This window comes from Falco peregrinus, chromosome 1 (assembly GCF_023634155.1).
Source record: "Falco peregrinus isolate bFalPer1 chromosome 1, bFalPer1.pri, whole genome shotgun sequence".
In the NCBI taxonomy this organism is placed as follows: domain Eukaryota; kingdom Metazoa; phylum Chordata; class Aves; order Falconiformes; family Falconidae; genus Falco; species Falco peregrinus.
The window spans coordinates 80973967-80993941 of NC_073721.1; the positions used below are offsets into that span (position 1 = coordinate 80973967).

The window sequence follows — 19975 nt, forward strand, 5'->3', positions numbered from 1 at the left end:
ATAATACTGAAGGGAAGCACTTGCTAACAACATGACTATCCTGTATTCACGTTTCATTAGGCAGCAGCTGTTGTTTTTTGAGACGTACATGTGCGTGATTGGTATACCATAATGGTCTAAGGGCAGAAGTAGTACTTCAAAGTATGTTTTCATATGCTATAGCGTTCTGTCAAAACTGACTGCAAAAATGACGTTATCTTACCCCAGGATTGCATGTTCTTATGCTGCTGGGAGAGGGACAATTGGGTTGCCATTCTCTACATCATTTGCATTTGCTAAATTCTTGCAGTAGGAACGCTTGTGCAAAATGATTCAAAAACTAGAGGCAGCTAGTCATTGGTATAGGCCATATTTATCTGTAGAACTTTAATATTGGTGATAAATGCTTAAGAAGAGAACTGCATGATTTTTCAGGTCATTGGATAAAATTACAGGTGAGAAGCTTTTTGTTTCCCCTTCAGCATGGACACTGGACGTAAGAACACAGCACCTCTGCTAATCTTGGATTGTGGAAAGTAGAGCGACTCTTAACATATAAGCCTTAAACTCATCTTAAGAATAGCACCAGTGACAATAGTTTCTTCCTATCTAAATGTGAAAAGGAGGTTTTTCTTTTTCAAATTAGGATAAAATGATTCCTTTGTGCTTGTTTTAGAGTTGACACTTAACAGGTTGCTTTTTCCTTCAACTCTACCTTGTCTTTCTTCTTCCTTGGATATATAGTTATGAGAATGGAAGATATTATTCATCTCTCCAATACGTGAAGAGGAACACTTCAGAAACTATGCAGGAGCATTTGTACCGTCTGGAGCGAAGTCAGCTCTTGCCTCCTGTAATTTGTTTAACAGCCGATCTACTGTTTCATGTAGAATAAGGAAACTTTTTTGCTCTCTGTATTTCAAATGTTGCGGTATTGATTCCAGAAGTCTTGCAAAATCTGGTGCAGATACAGCCTGCTCATAAACCATATGGAGAAAATTTATTCCATGTAAAAAACAGGCATTACTCATCAATTACTATTTTTTGCTGTATTTCTCTATTTTAATCTTGTGACAAGAGCGAGCCTACCCTGCTAGTGCAGTAAAACAAAATACCTCTGTGAAGAAGGTGCATTTGACAAGCTGGGAATGAACAATAGCCAAGTGCAACAGTGCTGTATGAATTCTGAGTACATTCATAATTGAATCAACAGCTCGGTCCTAAACCATTCCTAAAGTAAGCAGGTACGTCACTCTTCCTGTGATGCCTTGCACAGCGCAGGCTTAAAACATAAAAACACCACCAAGCAAACACCCCCAACATTATAATTATTGGAAAAACTAGTACTTAAAAAAAATCAACTACTTCTGAGGTTTGTATAAGCAACTTGTGTAAGACAGCTCCTGCTGGTCAGTAACCATAATGTTACTTTTTTTACCCCACTCATGCCTTTTATTTTTCAAAAGGTCACATTAAACAAAGGATGATACAGACAACAGTCTTAGTCAAAATAAATCTGGGTTTTTTTGTTTGTTTTTTTAAGAGAATGAGAGGATAAAGAAAACAGAAGAAAATTATTAGCCAACTGCACAGAGTTAACAAACAATAGACTGGTAATTAGTGTTTAATGCCACCTATAGCAAAATGTTTCCCACTGGGAAAAATGTGGGAGGCAAGTCCACTTTGCTCCTTTGAAATCACAGGCCGGAGCAGAACATACAACAGCACCTAACACCACAGTCACTTTACATATATTCAAGTTTTTACACATCTGCAAAGCAGAAGTAGTAGCAGCCATTTGGATGTTCTTTCTTAATGGTTCTCAGGGGGGGCCTAGGAAACTCTGAAGGACCTGGTTCTTGTGACATGGAGCTGGAGCTGCAGCTGCTGCTTCTGCTGCTGCTTCCAGCCACCTGCACTCTACCTCTGTCCTCAGCAGAAGAGACCTGGGGGGAGCCTGGGCTCAGGTACCCAGCCGTGGTTTGAGTAGAGGCAGTGGCATACGTCGTCGGGCCAGTGTTGTTTTTCACGTAGACGTTTTTGATAGCAACAAGCGTATGCGCCATGATGCTGAGGCTGTTACTCAGATCTTGCATGCCTTGCTGCAGCAGCCGAAGATTGTGGTTGACACTGTCAAAGCCAGACTGGATCACCTGCATCTGGGTCTGCTGAATCTGCACTAGGTCCTCTTCAGTTATTTCATTTTGGTCTGCCTGGGATCTGCCTTTTGTTTTGGCTTTTACTTTCCCAGAGGAACCACCACCAGATGTCCCCAGAAAAGGCAGTTGTTCTTGGCTAGGTGGAACCACTGCCATGTCCTCAGAGCTTTCTTCTGGCTCTACCACCTTCACTACTATCTCTTCTTTGAGGTTCATCTTCTCAAGACTGGATTGATGAGATGTTCCAGGATCATCATTAAACCCTAGAGGAGATGGGGGGAGAGGAAAAGCAAAGGAGAGTCAGTGAGAAACTTCATGACCTCGGCGGTCAGTGAACTGTGTTCTCATCCACTTAGGACTAATATTCGTCCTCGGTGAAATGTGTTCTCGTCCGCTAAGGGCTAACATTAGTCCTCGAACCAAGACTCTAACTTGCACTGCATTATCTTTGATGCTTTTAAAACGCCTGTTACCTTGACAGGTGGGACGAAAACCATGAGGAAGCATTCACCAGCTAACCATATATTTGCATGCTACAGATCCCCTACCGGCCCCACCACAGAAAGCAGTTTTAGGCTCCGAGAGACAAAGTTCATTGCAGGCTCATTCCGCGTGCACGCCAGCAACAGCACTGCTGAAACACTGTGATTGCAAGAAATCCCTCGGTATTGAAGGCGATCGTTGCAGCGCACTAACGCGATGCCTCTCTGCTACGCACAACGCTGGGTACTCGCGGCACTCTGTACTGCCTGCACTGCCCGGAACCAGCCGGTACGGCCCTTGGCACGGCCAGCGCAGGGTGAACGCAGCGGCCGGGTCCGATGCCTCACAGGCAGGCATCTACCGCGGGACAGGGCTCGCCCGTAGGCGCCTTTTTATGGCCCACAGCGCAAACATCCCGGTTCTGCGCGCGTTTACAGACTGTTCGCGCCTACGAGGAGAGAAGCCCGCTCGCCAGGCCGGGCACCCTCAGGCGGGGCCGGTGCCGGCGGCGCCCGGCGGGCAGGCCGAGAGCGGGGCGCTCCCCGCGGGGGCCGAGCATGCGGCCGCCGGGGCCCCCGCGGTGGCGGCGGGGGGAGGCCGGGCGCGGGGCCCGGGGCAGGGCCGCGGCGGCCTGTCCCGCACTCACCCATCTCCCCCACGACGGCGCCGGGCAGCTCCAGCGTGTCGATGCCGCCCACGATGGGCACGGCCTCGGCGGGCAGCAGGGAGCCGTAGGCGCGGTGGTGGTGGTGCAGGTGGTGGCGGCGGCCGGGCGGCGCGACGGCGGGCGGCATCTCCTCGGGGGCCAGCAGGAGGCCGAGGGCGGGGGGGCCGGGCGGCCCGCAGCCCTGCGAGAGGCGGCAGAGCTTGCTGCGGTCGCGGCGCTTCAGGTCCCGCCAGCGCTTCTTCAGGTCCTCCACGTCGCGGGGGCAGGCGGCCACCGGGTTCACCTTGTGCCGGATCAGCTCCCACACCTTCCGCTTCTGGCCCGGGGAGGCGCGGCCCGGCCCCGCCGCGAAGAGCAGCTGCTCGTGCTTCAGCACCTGCTCGATCAGCACCTCCGTCTCCGCCTCGTTGAAATTCGCCTTGCGCCGCTTGGGCGAGTCCTCGGCCATCCTCCGCCGCGGGGGGCCGGGGCGGCCCGAGCCCGGCGCCGGCGGCCGGGCGGGCGCGGAGCCGCTGGGGGCGCCGCCGCCCCTTCCCCCGCCCCGGCCCGCGGGCGCCGCCGCCGCTGCTAGGCCGGGCTCCGAGCCCTGCTGGGGAAGCAAATACCGCGCATGAGAGGAAAAGACGCGCACGGACCGGCGCAGGCGCCCCGTGCCCCGCGTGTTGACATGGGGAGGGGGCCCGGCCCCGGCCCCGGCCCGCGCCGGCCCCGCCCCCCCCGCCTCCCCGGCGGGAATCCCCGCGGCCGCCCCGCCCCGGCGGGCGGGGAGGGACGCGACGGGCCCGGCCGGGCGCGCGCGGCGAACTCTCCCGCCCGCTCGCCCGCAGCCGGCGGCCGCCCGCCCCGCCCCGCCCCCCCGCCCCGGCGCGGGCTGCGCGCGTGCTCGGCGGCGGCGGCGGCCGGGAATGGCGGCCGTTTTGGAGCTGCTGCTGCGGGAGGAGGTGGCGGTCAGCGCCGTGGTGCGGTGGCTCCGGCACGGCCCCGGCCACCGCCCGGCTGAGGTAACGCGCGGGAGGTGTCGCCCCGCTCGCCCGACCGCAGCGCGCTAGATCTGGCGGGGCCGGGCCCGCCGCCCCCCGCACCCTGCCGCCGCCGCGGGCCGGGGCCGCGCGGGACAGCCGGCGGCGGGGGCGGCCGCGCCGCGTCGCGGTGAGGGGCGAGGCCCGCGGGGTCAGGCCCCTGCCCCGGGCGGGCTGCGGGCGGAGCGGAGCGGAGGGAAGGCGCGGCTGCCGGCGGCGTGCAAACCGTTAAAATCCGCAGAGCTGAGCCCGCCCGGACCCGGCGGCCGCGGCCTCCGGCGGGCGGTGGTGCCGCGCGGCCCCGGGGCGGGAGCGGCGGCGGGGCGGGCAGCGTGGCGCGGTGCCTGGGGGCCCTGGCTGCCGTGTGCCCGCGGAGCGCGGGGGGGCGGGGCAGGCGGGGCAGCTGGCGTCTCGAGGGGCCGCGGTACGCGAGGGGCCGACGCTGCCCGCGCCTTTGCCGGGAAAGCGGCGGGGCGGGGCGGCCGGAGCTGTCACCCGCTGCCGGCGGCGCCGTGCGGTGCCGGGGCCTCGGGCCTGGCGCTGCGGGGCGCGGCCGCGTGCGATCGCCGCCGCTGCGTGTCCCGGCCCGGGTGTTGAGGGGGGTCTTGGGGCAGGGAGAGGGGCATTGCTGCGTTTGGGTCGCCTGAGTTTTGTGACAGGGTGCGGCTGGGGAATCTGGGTTCCTGTGGCAATAAAAGCATTTATCGCCGTAGATGGACTATGCGTGCAGATGTTTCACTGCTAATGTGGGGAAGTGACCTCTGTTTAAAGCATTTTCTGCCTGAGCCCCTCGGTGCACGTTACCTAGTATTAATTAAAATCAAAACTGTCACCCCCATGAGTTAGTCGAGTATCGCTGTCATCCTGAACTTCAGCAGGAAGAAGGGACCAGCATTTCATGATATCAGGTATTTCCTAAACCGTGACTTGCAGAAGCAGACCTGTGGAGGCTGTGAAGTTTGAGGTGCTGGCAGCTCAGCTCACATTGCGTGATTGAGGGATGCAGAGGCCAGAATGTTTGCCCTTACAAGGGAGTTGCCAACTGCCTTTTGCTGCTGGGAGCAGCTTGGTTGCTTCAGAGTGAGAAAGCAAGTGGGAGGCTCGCGGTTGGCAGCTGGTTGCTGCTAACAGGTTGCTGTTACCCAGCCATGGAGGAATAAGCCTCTATTGATTTGCACACGGAAAGATGAGTTGAAAGCATGTTGTGCTCTGAAAAGCTGAAGAAACTACCTGACCTTGTGCATAGCACAGACTGTAATTGTCTTTGTTCCTCTGCACTAAACCCAGGGGGCACCTGAGGAAACCGTGGACTATGTCTTGCACTAGCTTCCCTGGCAGTTTCAGACTGCTGCTGGTAGAAGTTGGATCTCCTGACACCTCATGGGGTTTGTGTTCTGACCTGGGTTGTTTCACTGAGTGCTAAAGCAGGGAGTCTTGGCTGCTTGGCTTGTTATCCAGGCTGTGCTGGAGTCTCATGCTTCTCCAGGAAGCTGAATTGGTCTCATACTTTCAAACGTGAATTTCAGCCTAAGTGTCAAGGATTGTAGGAGTCTAGTAATGGCTATGCTTTCACGCCTCCTTTTGGACAAAAAAGTCATGCAGAAATAGCATTTGCTTTCTTGACTTTTCATGTAGTGGAGGTGTGAGTATAAATGAACAGGAATATGTGTGCAATGATTTTAATATTGGTAAGGAATAAGTCGCTGCCTGTGAGAGCAGCTCTGTTGTTTCTGCAAGTGGTGCCGATTCCCATTGACAGGAAATAGAAACCTGGTGCAGTGTTAGGAGCAAAAGAAATTTTACCCAGGAAATAAAACTTACAAAGTCTTTTTTTTTTTTTGTGTGTGTCTACATTTACCCTTGTAAGATCACCACCGCTTGTTTAGATTTTAAATGTGTTGAGTCTGTGGTGGCTTTGTTTGTTTGTTTATGTTTCTTCCACATACCTTAAAAGCTGCAAGGTCTTGGTTTAGACCTCTGTGAGGTCTCAAGGGAGCAAAATTAGGCAATTGAAATGCAAGAGCAGCTTTGGTCTTGTATTTGACACTGCCAGACCCAAAGTGCTTAAACAACTGTTGTTATAGCACCCCTCTGTGGAAGCAGGTGCCATTCATAGACACATAGGGTATGGAGAAGTTGCAGATTTTAGATTTTTCTATTAGAAGTAGCTACTTCATTATCAGTGTCTTTGAAATGTTGAACTTAGGGGTGCCAGTTGCTCCAAGTTCTCCCTGGCTGTAGCTTCAGTAAGTATTACTGGTGTTCCCATGGAACAGTGCCACTGTTTTCCAGTCAGAGACCAAAGTGAATGAATCCATCTGAAATCTTCTGCCAAAACATCTTATGTGGAGGCTGAGTTTCAGATCTATGGCCACTGCTAAGGTTGTTTGAATTTCAGTGACCTGCTTTGAAAAGTCATGTTTTTTATTGTGCGTTGCAGTCCCACAGTTACTACTTAAATGAGTCTGGGTAGGTGGACAGAAAGAATCGGGTAGCATCTTTACATTAATGCTTTGTCCTCTTTCCTTGTAGGAGAACCACATCCACGACAAGCTGATATCTCTTAGTTTGCTTCAGAAAGACTTTGTGCCTTTTCTGCTAAATTTTTTAAGGGAGCAGACCAGCCAGATCCTGACTAATGGACCCTCTACTCCTGCTAAGACTCCTAATTCCAAGGCCCGCGGGAGCCATGGGATAGGATCGGAAAGAAGGGCAGGCCACGCAACCAGCAGCCGAGCGCAGCTCTTTTCCCAAAGGATTTCAGTGACCACCAGCACCACAGATACCAGCTTTTCTCCTGCTGCAGCACCCAGCAGCTCCTCTTCCTTTTCTGGGTCAAACCTGTCTAGCCCTTGCGGTGACTTCCCTAGCATGGGCTCCAGTAGCAGCCCGAGCTTTGGGTACAGCCCTGTGCTTAACCACAGTGAGAGGCGGTCATCTCAGAAGGCCAGCCTGGGGAGCTTCCTTACAGCCACGCCTGAAGCCCTGCCAGCGAGACGAGGCCGGAGGAAAGGCAGCAACTCGGTCAGTGCCTCTGGCCGGCAGGTAGCTCGGGATCTGGGGCGTTCCCTTGCTGACGAGGAAGAAGGAAAGAATGAGAGTCTATCTTGGAGCGGAGGGAGAAGGAAGCGGAGTGAAGTGCCTCTTGTTTCTGCCAGATCCCCACCCAGCCAGCTAAATCTTAACAACTTGGAGGAGTTTCCGCCTATGGGTGCTGCCTCTGGCTGGACAAAGTAAGAGCAAGTCTGCCTCGCTGTCTCATTTGGATTTTGCTGCGGGTTACTGTTCCTTGGCTAGCTCATCCTGTTGTGCGTGTCCAGATACACAGAAGATGCCGTAATAAACAATATCTGGGAGCCGACTTCTGAGCTCCTTTGTCAGAACTGCTTTGTTACGGCTGCCGTGTAGGGGAATTGTTTCAATGGGTAGTCAGGCTTTTACTCTGGCAACTTACCCAAGGCACCTCTTTAGCCTCTCACTTGTGATGCTTCCCACAGCTTAGTGGTACACAGGCTGATACGAAGCTGAGCACATCTTTGTCCCTTGCATGTTCTAGCAAGTCAGCATTATCTTGGCTCTTCACATTTCTCATTTAACGCAATAGCAATTGCTAATGAAGAGCAGTCCTGGAAGGCTCTTCACCTTTACTGATGCTAGCAAAAAAGCTTTCGGATTGACGTTCTGTGGCTTCTCGTAACAGATGTTAGCATGCGGCTTCATTTGTGCTGTGTGGTCAAGGACAAAATAACTAGTGTTATTAATGCCTGTATTCTTTTTGGTCTGCAGCAAGCCCTGGTCTCCCTGATGACTTTGGCTTAGCTTCTGGGCAGCTGTTTGTGTTGTGGTTGCCTCAGTCCGTCTCTTTATCTTTGAGATGTTACTCTTTAAAGTCCTCATTACCAAATATAATGCTTTTATGTCAGTCTGTTTGCTCCAGGTAACCAGCAGTGGTCTCTGAAAGTGGGCCTTTCTAGGTGGACGTGCAGAATTCCAGCTGAAATTTGATAGGTCTGGGTCTGTACAGCAGACACAGATGCTGGGTCTAGATGGCACTCTAGATGATGCTTTGGCCGAGGGAGATAAGGTGTGTTTCTGGCATAGCCAGTAAGTCTCTCTTCCTCAATTGCACTATGCCCGATTAGGAAAAAGAGTAAGGAAGGAGGTTTACAGGGTTTTGGGAAGCCAATGCTGTAGTGATTTTGAGAATACTGTAGCAATTAATATGTAGCAACCAGCATTTCCTTGAGAAATGTAATGCCTTAGGTTTCTATATCTCATTTCCAGTATGTCTCTTACTGCATTACAGAGCCACTTCCTAAAGGACAAATCTAGGTATGATTTATGCAGGGAGGATGGGTTTTCCTAGACTGAAAGGGCCTGTGGTAACTCGGAAGCCTGGACTCTTACTGATAGACAATGACAGCGTGATGTTTCTGGGGTTTTGGTTGTTTTTTTTTCCCCTCATGGTCATATTAGAAGCTGCCAGTGAATTAGTCTCTTATTAAAATGAGGCACATCCTGTCCTCTCAAATTAAAAATGTTTGGAAGAGTTGTGTGGCAGTGTGTTATCTGTTCTGTGACTTGGTGATTGATAATTAACTTCACAGCAAGGGTCAGCAGGCTGTTTTTAGCAGCCTGTAGCTCTGTGACATTTTATTCAGTGACAAGAATGAAGTCAGCAACTATATGCACAGTTTAGAAGTTCAATATTCTGACTTCATATCCATTTTATTTTAGCATTAGGTTCTTCTGGAAGAGTTGCATACATCTGTCTTGAGACCTAATATTTTTTTGTTGTTTAGCTTGATTTCAGTGGAATCACTTCTCACTTTTTCAGCAGAAGCAAACCATCAAGGCGAATCAACCCAACTCCTGTAAGTGCTGAGCGCCCCCCTCTCAAAACCAAAGATGTGCTTCACTTCTACGCCTGTCAGCCAGTCTCCAGCTGCTCGATTTTCATCTGGGTCAAGCCTTGAGGCCTTTACTGCTGTCCAGGAAGGAAACCTTACATCTGTGATAAGCACCAGCCTTCAGGAGGAGAGGGAGATGCTGAAGAAAGAACGGTACAGTTTGAGCAGGGTGGCAATAGGCTTGTATTGATATTTAATTCTCTTGTCTTAAGGTGGTACCAATACAAGAGTGAAACAATCAGAAGAATATCCAAAATGAGTATTGGTGACCTTAAACTGTAATTTGCCTAAAACCAAGTGTGACTCTGATATCAGACTAGGATATTAATGCAGCTAGCTCATGTTTATCATTTTAGAGGTGTGCTGACTAGGACAATGACCCTCACTTTTTCAGAAGTCCAGTTAATCCTTACTGCTTTCATAAGATTACCTCTCCGTGGGCTTGCCCATGTGGCTGTCCCCTGTGCAGCTTTCCTTAGACTGCACAGGTGAAGTAAGTGGGTTTGAGTTGGTATAATAAGGCTGTCTTTAAAGACTGTGTCTGTGATGGAAGACACACATGTGGGGAAAGCGTTAGTGATTTTGCAAGGTAGGCAGACTAACACAGGCTTGCAGTCAGAGAAAACAGGACATGGGTAGCATGAGATTTTGTTTTAAAAGTTACTGCTGCAGTTATCTGTTGAAAATGATGTTTGGGAGATTAGGTGAATTCTAGCTTCTAATTTTGTCTGCTGTTCAGTTACTGTGTGACTTTCATCCTCTGTAAAGTTAGTCTGTGAGGACTGATACTTCAGAAAAAAAGTAAAGCACAGTAGTAAAGAAACTATTGTTTATAATTGCTGTCAGAACTGTTGCAGTTCTTTGTAGATTTTGTTCTGGGGAAACTCCTCAGGACGTGTGGGTAGTCTTTTCCTGCTAAGCCTTGCAGTTCACTTCAGCAGGACCAGAACTGGCTGAAACAGACCCAGTAGAGTTTCATGAGTCACTGCTTGTGTTGCAGCTGTAACAGAACTGCTCAGGATTCAAATCTGCTTCTCTGCACTTCAATGAAGCACATATTTCAGTCTGAATTCTACCAGAAATGTCCCCCTAATCTGTATAAGCTAAGTTCAGCGAAATAGCAGTATGTGGGCTGGATCTTGCCTGTGAGGTGATCTCATCCGATCCATTATGCTTGAGAGCTGGGAGCTGCTGTTGTGTCCTCAATAGTAGTGGCGAAGTGAGATGCAAAACTAACACAGCACCTAGCTTGCTCTGAGCAAGGGCAGGAGGTGGAATTCATGCTGAGGTAGATGACAACACTGAGGCAGAGGTGAAGCAGAATCTAACTACATTATTGAAGTCTTACCTTGGTGGGTTTACAAAGTGCTTGATATATAATTTTCTTGAGTTCTGTCAGTTGGGTGCTTATGTTCATTGCAAGGGAGATATTAAATAACCTTTCTACTCCCATTTTGGGACTAATTTATTCTTCACCACAGCCATTCCACTAGAAATTGGCCAATAGAAAAAGTTCTTTGCTGCAATTAAAAAGGTTTCTGTCTTCCCCACAGCCTTTGAAGTGACTTTCAAAGATTTTTACTATTTGAGACAATGTGGTAAGAGGTGCTGTGATGTCCAAGTGTGAATGTTCCACTGGGGTCTTTCAGAATCATTTGATACTGCTGTTACTGGCTTTTTTCCTGCTTCTCATGTGTCTTACATATGCCACTCTGCTGCTGCATTCTTGAATGACCTCTGTAGGTATATTTTTTTACAATATCTGTGTATTTAACTGAGTGATCATTGTTAATTTAGAATGCAGCAATTAAAGTAGTTTGTTCCTTCTGTTGTTTAACTTGCCAGTATGGAATTTAATCAGTTGTTGCATTGCCTTTCAACTTAGTGATATTGGATCTTCTCAGGGCATTGTTACCTTACAAATACATCTGAAGGTATGGATGTGAACCTTATTTTCGTAGATTTCTTGAAGTGTCTAGCTGTCAGAAATTGTACATGTAAAAATTTTTTTTAGGACCTGGTCTCTAACAGATTCCATGTCCTTAACAAATACTGGTTTAGATGAGAAGCAATAACATAGGTTAGTTAAACGATTTGGTCAAAGTGCCACGCTATTTTAGTAGAGTTGGAATATGAATGTCATTCTTTTTGAGTTTTTTGATTGTTAGCCCCAAGATCTTTCCTCATTAAGAGAAAGACGAGTTCAAATACTATTACGATAAAAAGCAGCTTTAGACAGTGTAAATTAAATGGTTAGTTATTGCAGGAACACCTTCATGCTAGACTGCAAGAGAAAGACCTCTTCTGGCCACATGGCTGCTGTGTATTCATCTTCAGTCGTGTATTATGTTGTTGCTCTTGAATTTCAGATGCAAACTGCTGCACCAGGCATCTTCTCCTGCAGGGATATCTCTTGATCCTGGTACTGCTACTAAGCCTAGCTACACTCGCAGTGCTAGCCTTCCTGCTGAAAGCCATCTGGTGACTTGTGCAAATCCTACTAAGGTTTCCTGCAAGAAACAGTTGGAGTGTCTGGCACAGCTCTATTCATCGTGTATAGCAGGTGAAGGCCCAGAAGATGTGAGACTGACCTTTCTTTGAGCTTTGAACTTGCATGTGTGTTGTGAGGGGGAGGTAGATGAGAAGTGAAAGTTGTGGGACAGTTACAGTGTACAAACAAGTAACATCTGGAAAAATAAACTAAGCCAACACTGTTATTAGAAAAAATGGGTGCTAGGTAAAAGTTGAGGGAAGGAGGTGAATCTGATGCAGTACTCTGAGCTGTAGTAGGCTGACGTTGTATGGCCCTGTCTGAAACCAGGCCTCTCCCTAACACATCTTTCCTGTAATTCTCATATTGATTTACACTGTGGCTCGGGTGGGGTGGGGGAGGAGTTGTTTGCTGACTGTGCCATAGAACAGGTATCTGTCTTTTACCTTTGTTTATTAAAGCAGGTCAATACTGAATATCCACCTTTAGTATCTCATTTCCTCTCTTCCAGAAAACCTGGTACCAAATATTTTTCTAGAGCTCTTTTTTGTTCTGCAGCTGTTGACATCTAAAGGCACTTCTACTGCAGAAGATGAAGATAGTGACCTTGAGGTCAATGAAAGAAGTAAAGGTAAGCACTAGTACTGAGCGGAAAGAATGCTACTTTCAAGGAATGATAATATGATACAGAGTAGTTGCCTTTAGCATGGACAGTTAGCCTTAAATTCCATGGAAATGGGACTTAACTGAAATGCTGACAAAAACCGTGCATGTATGGGGAGTGCCTCTACCATATGATAACGTGGAGTTGCTAGATCTTGTTTGAATTGAGTTTTCTGCTGTTGTGTGAGATTTGCTGTAGCTACTTGCGAACACTGACTTTCAGAGAGAAGGATGCATATGCTAAAGTCTCTCTTCCATTGGTGCTTGCAACTCAGAAGTGCTGTTGATCTGATACGTGTTTCTTAAATTTAAGGTTGGGTTATAAGTGCACAGAATCTATCCATACAGATGTGTAATCACTGCGTTTGTTTTTTGGCAAATTCACACTTAGCTTGATGCAGTTAGTGCTTTGATATGGGTATATAAAAAACAAAACAGTGGCTTTAAGATGGGACAACGCCCACCTCTAGATGCCCCAGCTTGATTGACTTTTGTTTTGCCACTTACTGATTCTTAGGGGCTAAGATTAGGAACACGAAGTCTCCAGCTACAGGAGCAGCAGCTGGTGATTGGTTGCAGTCAGTCTGCTTTTCATCCTTGATCTGCTTACTGTTGGCCAGAAGGCTGAGTAGGAATCTTTTCTTCATACAGCATTAAACACTTCAGTTGCCTTTAGTACAGGAAGGATAGGGACGGGAGGATTTGTCTATTCAGGTGGCAGGGGATGGAAACTTGGGTAAATTAGATACTGCTCTGAAAGACTATTTCTGGATATGGCAGTTCCTACTTTCCTTGAGAGTTTGTTGTTGGTCTTTTAGTTTATAAATGGTGATAGATGCTGTTGTCTCATGTTTCTTTTTTTCCCTTAGATGCACCAGGGAGACAGCATTTCCGAAGTGTGCACAATTGTGTTTATTTTGCTGTTCAAGTCTTGGATTATCAGTATGAGTGAGTTGAGTATTTTTTCCCCCTCTGCTTATGTCTGCAGATGTGTGAGATTAAGCAAGTGTGCTTGGATTTGAGAGCTTTTACCTTACAGGCACAGAGTTGTTAATTTCCCCTCAAAACATACAACTTGACCTGGATTTGGATATCTTGAGTTTTTCTTGCACTGGTTTGTCTACTGAACTTCAGTGTAATTGTGCAACAATGGGAGAGTCACGAGATTGTAACGATAAAAAATGGCCCTACAGATGCCAGTAGGATTTTACAGTGGGTGCCTGGGGCTTAGAAGTCTTTACTTGGGAGCCTCATAAAAAATGAGCATAAGCATGTCTTTAGGTCTGATAATGTGCTGTTTATGTCTGTCTGTCTGGGTTTTAACTATGTTGTCTTGGCAGAATTATTTCCCGTTTAGAAAAGGGGATGCTGAAGCTTTTGGCTGAAAATGAACGGATTGCATCTTTTTCTCCCACCTTGCATGAGAGGCTCAGGCAGGCTTATGAAAGCAGCACAGCCAAGGTAAGAATTGGCAGACCTTAACTGACGTTGCTTCAAACCTTTGTGGTGTTGCTCTTTTATCTGTGATGACTTTGATGTTAAATCTCATTCCTTCTACTTCAAGTATCTTGTCGTGTCATCTTTGGCAAGTGTCTAGAAACTACTTTTTTTTTCTTCTCAGTGGGTGAGTAAATTGCTAGGTCCAGTGATTGTTAGCTGCAAGCCACTGCTGGCTAGCCTTGCATTGTGCTTCAGGCACTGACCTCAACCAGTGACTTTAACAGGGTCAAATTTTGTTTGAGATTCTCATTTAATGAACATGGATCCCAGAAGAGTGATTGGTTAGATGCAATATAAGAGTGTAGTTTGGAAGAAGTGGAGTTGTTTCATACCTACAGACTCCTTTTAGGCAAGCGAAGCTTCAGAGGAGACCATGCAGCTTGTGAAAACTCATTTCCTGATCTGGGTTAGGAAACTAATGCTAAATGGTAGGAATGCCTTAATGTATTTTGTATCTTGTTTCATCTGTCTTTTAAAAATGGAGATGACTCTTGGCAAAGAAAGTAGTGTACTTTCTGAGACTAGGGCATTTCAATAGCTGAGCTTTTTAGTTAAAGCTGTAAATAAGGGTCTTTTGTTACTTGAAGGCATAGGCTTTTCAGATAGGAGAAAGAAGAATAATACAGGAATTTCCAGCTACTATACTGCATCGTCTGGAGCCCTGTATGGAAGGTACGCTTTGGCTGTTTGCAGATGATTCTTTCCAAGCTGTATCAATACTAGTTGTAATCTGTTCTGCAGAGATTTCTGAGAGAGAGACAAGGTGCTTCCACTCATAATGTTGAGTGATTCTGCCTCTGTAGTGTAATGTAGGTTGTAAAACTGTTGGTGTTTACTACAGTTAGCAACTGGGAAATGGCTAGTGTCTGAACAACTCAACTAGTGGTACTTGGTTTCCTCATCATGTCTTTTCCCTGTTTTTTCGAGATCTCATATTGTTGGATAAACTAGAGTCTTATGTTAGTCTAATGGCTGCCTTTATATTTTTAACAGGTGTCTCTCATGCTCCCATGCTCTGTACAGTCTGTTTCTTTCCAGCCGGAAACTGACAATCGCTCTAACTTTCCCAGTGACAGAGCATTTCACATATTTAAGAAACAAAGGTAAGCTTCTTCTACTGTTACTGTATGGCTCAGGGGGTGTAATCTTTCCATGATTGTGAACAAAGGATATTAAGAATGTCTCGTGTATACTACATGCTGTAGAAAAATCTTGAGTTTTCACTCTGATTAAAAAAAAAAAAAGAAAAAAGAAAAAAAAAGTCTTTGTCCATATTGACTGCAGGAGCTAAATGCTTAATGTCTTTAGAGAAGAACAGCCTAATTCTTCAGGAGTTAATGAGACTTCTGGTAAATGCCAGTACAGTGTGTCACCCTACTGGATTGCTTCTGCATATAAATCTGGTATGCTTTTATTCTTCCTGCCACCTCCCTCCATGCTTGCAGCAACAGGGTGAGGGGAGAATGGCAAGTTGTCTTGGTCCTTTTTTCTCTCCTCATAGGTATTATTTCATGTGGCTTATTCTTTCCTGCCTCTCAGTCTTCAGTATGTCTGGTAATGGGTGTTTTGGTCAGTCCGTCAGAGCTTGGGCATAACAAGCTTAAGCACTTGCTGTCAAAGACATGGAAAATGGAAACTCGCTGAAGTACCGCTAACATTAATGAGTTTTGCAAAGGTATCTGAATGCTTAGAGGCTCGACTTAAACTGAATTAGGTTCTTGCTGGGGAACTTAGGAGCAATTGAATATTCATTTGTTGTTACTTCAAATTTTGAAGAGCTTCATACCATTCAATGTCTTGATTCTCAGGGATATATTTTATGAACTGCTGCGTGAATGGGAGGATAACCATGAAAAAACTGGCTGGAACTTCGAAGGAGTGCTGGGCAACAAGATCAGGTAGGAGTCTTAATGAATGATTAAGCAACTTCAGCTAGCCCTTTAATGTAGCTGGATTGCTGGTAAAGCATACTAGACTCAGCGTACTAGCCTCAGCATCCTAAGTTCCATGTTCTCCCCAAGTCTTCTGCACTAATCTGTAGGGAGCTGTGCTTCTTGGAAGATGCTGTCCATATAAACTTGCTTCTGTATTTGGAAGTATCAACTCTTTATCTTGAAGAAACGAACCGTAAGTGGCAAGGGCCTAATTTGATCAGTCTTGGTGTAGCTCTTTCCCTGTTCATAATCACAGGAAGAGCCACTGACACAACCAGTATGTTGTGGTCTGAACACTGTCCTTGTACACACGTGTGTGCATGTTTCCAATGCCCCACTCTTAAGTCTGGAGAAGTATGTTACCTGTTCAGAAACTCTTAGTGTATTGGCTCTGAAAACAAGACAATTGTGGCTCTTTCTTTGGAAAGCAGACTGGTTTATTCATTTATTGCTTTATCAAAATAGAATATATATAAAGAAGCTGTTACTGTTTTGAAAGTAGTTGCCTTTTGGGTTTCTGTCGTAGTCTTAACCACCAGCCTACTCCAAGTTACATGTATGTAGGTGAATTCGCCACAGGAGCAAAACAAGGCTGAGATTAAAACCAAGAAAATTTCCTTCTTTTAGGGCATCAGAAGCATTGCAGGTTTTGTTTTCTTACTTGCATATGTGTGAACTCTCAACTTGCTGCTCTGTGCAGGGGAGAATGGGAGCAGAACGAGTTAAATTTTCTTCCTAAATAACATGATCATTGCAGAAAAGAGAGAGAATCTTTTTATCTCTACAGCTGTGTTTGCACTGCAGGTGCTCGGGGAGAGCTTTTGCTTACATGTTCAGCAGATGGGGCTCAGCACTTGGGAAACCTAGTTATAAAGACATTGCTTTTTGCAATGGACTTTGGAGATTGCTTTCTTAAAAGCATTTGTTTTTTTCTTTTCATATAGTTTGAGGTTAGAATAGGTTTTTTTGTACCACAGAAATCCAGTCAGCATTTTGTGATGTTTTCCTTCACAGGGCCATGATGGCTCACCTATCTGCAACCTGCAACCACAGCCATTTTGCCAGGCTCTTTCAGAAACAGCTTATCCAGGTAAATGACTTCTTTTTTTTTTTTTTCTTTTTTTTTTTTTAATGAAGATATGCATCAAAGCAGATTTGCACCTTCCTTTGCCTGAGAAAACAAACCATGTCTTGCAAGTTTCTTCGAGATTTTCTTATTGAAACTTTTTTGGAAGAGCCAGATTTTCAGGATGGGAATTTCCTTCCTCTTCCAGAAACAGAAATCAGTGGCAAATTACTGATGAACTCTGTAAATTGGGGATAAGGCACACTGAGCACATAATGAGCTGTAAGAATTCATTCTTCGTGGTTATTTACTTTGACCTGCTAATTTTAGAACAGTTACAGTTTTTAGAAATTGTAAGGATATATTTTGATATGTATCAAATGCAGAGGCTTGCCAGTTATGTTCATTAGCAACATAAGTGTACTACCTGCAGAGTCTGTAGTTGTTCTGTGTAACACTGCAGCAGCCTCTTTTTGATACAGTATTGCTGTTGTAGTTTACGGGGGGGGGGGGGGGGGGGGGGGGGGGTTGGCCAGTTTTAAGCATCATCTGACTTCGCTGTGACTGAGAAATGAAGAAAGAAAAGATGCTTCTGATTGGAGTGTAGATATTCACTGTATTCTCTATAAATGGCTGGCTTATTTGTGGGCTCCTTTTGGTCTGATGTGTATGTTCAGGGAGATTGTGGGAAAGAGATTAGAGATGGACTTTGTTGCATCAACAGGACGACATTAGTCTTAGGTACTTGTAGTGAGTGGGTTTGCATGGCAATGTTTTTGTAGGGGGTGTGTGCTACAGGGGTGTCTTCTGTGAGAAGATGCCAGAAGCTTCCCCCATGTCCAATGAAACCAATGCCAGCCGGCTCCAAGATGGACCAGGCACTGGCCAAGGCTGAGCCTGTTAGCAAAGGTGGTAGTGTCTCTGTGATAACATATTAAGAAAGGGAAAAAAAAAAATCTGCACCAGTGAGAGAGAGGAGTGAGATGATGTGAAAGCAGCAACTCTGCAGACACCAAGGTCAGTGAAGAAGGAGGGGGAGGAGGTGCTCCAGGCGCCAGAGCAGAGATTCCTGTGAAGACCGTGGTGATGCAGGCTGTCCCCCTCAGCCCGTGGAGGGTAACGGTGGAGCAGATCTCCACCTGCAGCCTGTGGAGGACCCCACACTGGAGCAGGTGGATGCCTGAAGGAGGCTGTGACCTGTGGGAAGCCTGCACTGAAGCAGGTTTTCCAGCAGGACTTGTGGACCCATGGGGGACCCATGCTAGGGCAGTCTGTTCCTGAAGGGCTGCACCCTGTGGAAGGCACCCACCCACGCTGGAGCAGTGTGTGGATAATTGTAACCTGTAGGACAGACTCACACTGGAGAAGTTAACGGAGAACTGTCTCCCATGGGAGGGACCCTACACTGCAGCTAGGGAAGAGTGTGAGGAGGAAGAAGTGGCAGAAACAACATGATGAACTGACTGTAACCCCCATTCCCCTGTGCCACTTTCGGGGAGGAGGCAGACAAATCAGGAATTAAGCCCAGGAAGAAGGGAGGGGTTGGTTATGTTACAACTGGAGTACTGTGTCCAGTTCAGGGCTCGCAGGTACAAGAAAGATACAGACTTACTAGAGCAAGTCCAGCACGGCGCCACATAAATGTTTAAGGTACTAGAGCATTTTTTCGTGTGAGGAGAAACCGAGAGAGCTGGGACTGTTCAGCCTGAAGAAGAGAAGGCTCCAGGTTACCTTAGCACTATACACAAATACCTGATGGGAAGGAATGAAGAAGAGGGAGCCAAATTCTTCTCAGTAGTGGTCACTGACAGGACATGAGGTGATAGACGCAAACTGAGAAACAGGAAATGCCACCTGAACACAGGAGGACTCTTCTCTACTGCAGAAGCGGTAAAACATTAAAACAGGTTGCCCAGAGGGGTTGTGAAATCCCAGTCTGGAGACATTCAAAACCCACTTGAACATAGTCCTGGACAACCTGCTGTAGCTGACCGTGAGTGAGCAAGAGGGTTGGAGATAATCCCAGATGTCCCTTCCAACCTAAACAGTTTTGCAACTGTGTGATTCTTCGAGTATTGAGTAGCATCTATGAGTTTGAGGGATGGGGGCGTTAATTTTTTAATTTTATTTAGCTCTGTGGAAACTCCAGGAAGACCTGGTCTGGGAATGTATATTGCAGTATCACAGTTCTTGGAGACTGGGCTAAAGATCCTACTAATTAGTTCGTTAAGACTATGCAAGTGATAGGTGTTCTCTTCACGCATCCACATGTAGCCTGCTAGATGTGCCTGAGTTGAACGTATAGATCAGAATTACATCTCTCAAGATCTCTAAGCTGTTCATGGCCAAGGTGGGTAGCATGTTTTGGCATGAAAAGAGACCTTCTGTATGTGGGCTGCCTGAAAAGGCCATGCTTGGATTACTCTGAAAACAAACGCTTGTGAGGAAGGGAGAATACGTGGCATGAGAGATGAAGTGAAATGATGCCTTATTACAGATTTTCTGCCTCACTACTCTTTCTATCTCCTGAAGATGTGTAAAGGTCCTGTTGGTGGCGGCGCAAGCTGGGGAGACGCCCCAGACCAGGATGTCCTTAATATGCTGGGTTCTGATAATCTGAGCCGTCTGAAGAGGCTGCAGGAAAGATTTGTTGTTCCTCAGAGCATCAGAGGTCCTTGTCCACCCCCTTCGTTCCCAGGGTGCCAGCAGTTCTTCAGGGACTTCATCCTCAGCGCAGGAAGGTTAGCTGCTCGTGGTTGCTGTTTCCTTCATGAAATGTGTGAGTGAGTGGGAAATACCAGCATGTTGCTCTTGTGGCGGGGAGTTGTCCAGAGAGCTTGAGGTGTGGTGTAACCTGGGCAGAGCGTATAAAAAAATTACTACGCTTCGTGTTCTTGGCCAGCATGCGTGGTGAACGTGTCAATAAGCAGGCAGGTTCTGTCTGGGGCATGGAATGTGTATGTGTGCTACGTTAGGCTAGACTATATGGTAATAATTTTCCTTCTATAAAACCATAATATCTTGTCACAGGCCATCAGCATTTCCCAGTGCCGAGGCTTGCAGTGCTGCCTAGCAGGGGCACCGGACTGGCCAAGTTTTTCTTG

At 47.2% G+C, this 19975-nt stretch overlaps 2 protein-coding genes across 2 annotated transcripts in view; one reads left to right on the forward strand and one right to left on the reverse strand.

Moving 5' to 3' along the window:
* Window positions 1–1013: 1013 nt before the first annotated feature.
* LOC129783667 (uncharacterized) lies at window positions 1014–3876 on the reverse strand. The gene is made up of 2 exons (XM_055793772.1): window positions 3268–3876; window positions 1014–2401 (listed from the first exon to the last, which is right to left on the reverse strand). Exons 1-2 carry the CDS (start codon window positions 3734–3736, stop codon window positions 1743–1745), a joined length of 1128 nt encoding a protein of 375 aa, XP_055649747.1. The 5' UTR covers window positions 3737–3876; the 3' UTR covers window positions 1014–1742.
* Window positions 3877–4056: 180 nt separating this feature from the next.
* CDAN1 (codanin 1) overlaps window positions 4057–19975 on the forward strand; it is a 33559-nt gene continuing 17640 nt past the window's right edge. Inside the window, 12 exon segments of the mRNA XM_055793764.1 lie at window positions 4057–4289; window positions 6840–7540; window positions 9145–9196; window positions 9198–9370; window positions 11587–11780; window positions 12220–12339; window positions 13241–13319; window positions 13712–13832; window positions 14865–14974; window positions 15680–15769; window positions 16820–16895; window positions 19404–19612. Of these exon segments, the coding sequence (XP_055649739.1) occupies window positions 4194–4289; window positions 6840–7540; window positions 9145–9196; window positions 9198–9370; window positions 11587–11780; window positions 12220–12339; window positions 13241–13319; window positions 13712–13832; window positions 14865–14974; window positions 15680–15769; window positions 16820–16895; window positions 19404–19612 (2021 nt within the window). The 5' untranslated portion in view covers window positions 4057–4193.

Bases quoted from the DNA above. Each gene is read 5' to 3' on its own strand.
- LOC129783667 (XM_055793772.1), bottom strand. From the start codon at position 3,736: ATGGCCGAGGACTCGCCCAAGCGGCGCAAGGCGAATTTCAACGAGGCG. The intron at 2,402-3,267 runs GTGAGTGCGGGA...CATCTCCTCTAG, and splicing joins CGCCGTCGTGGGGGAGATGG to GGTTTAATGATGATCCTGGA.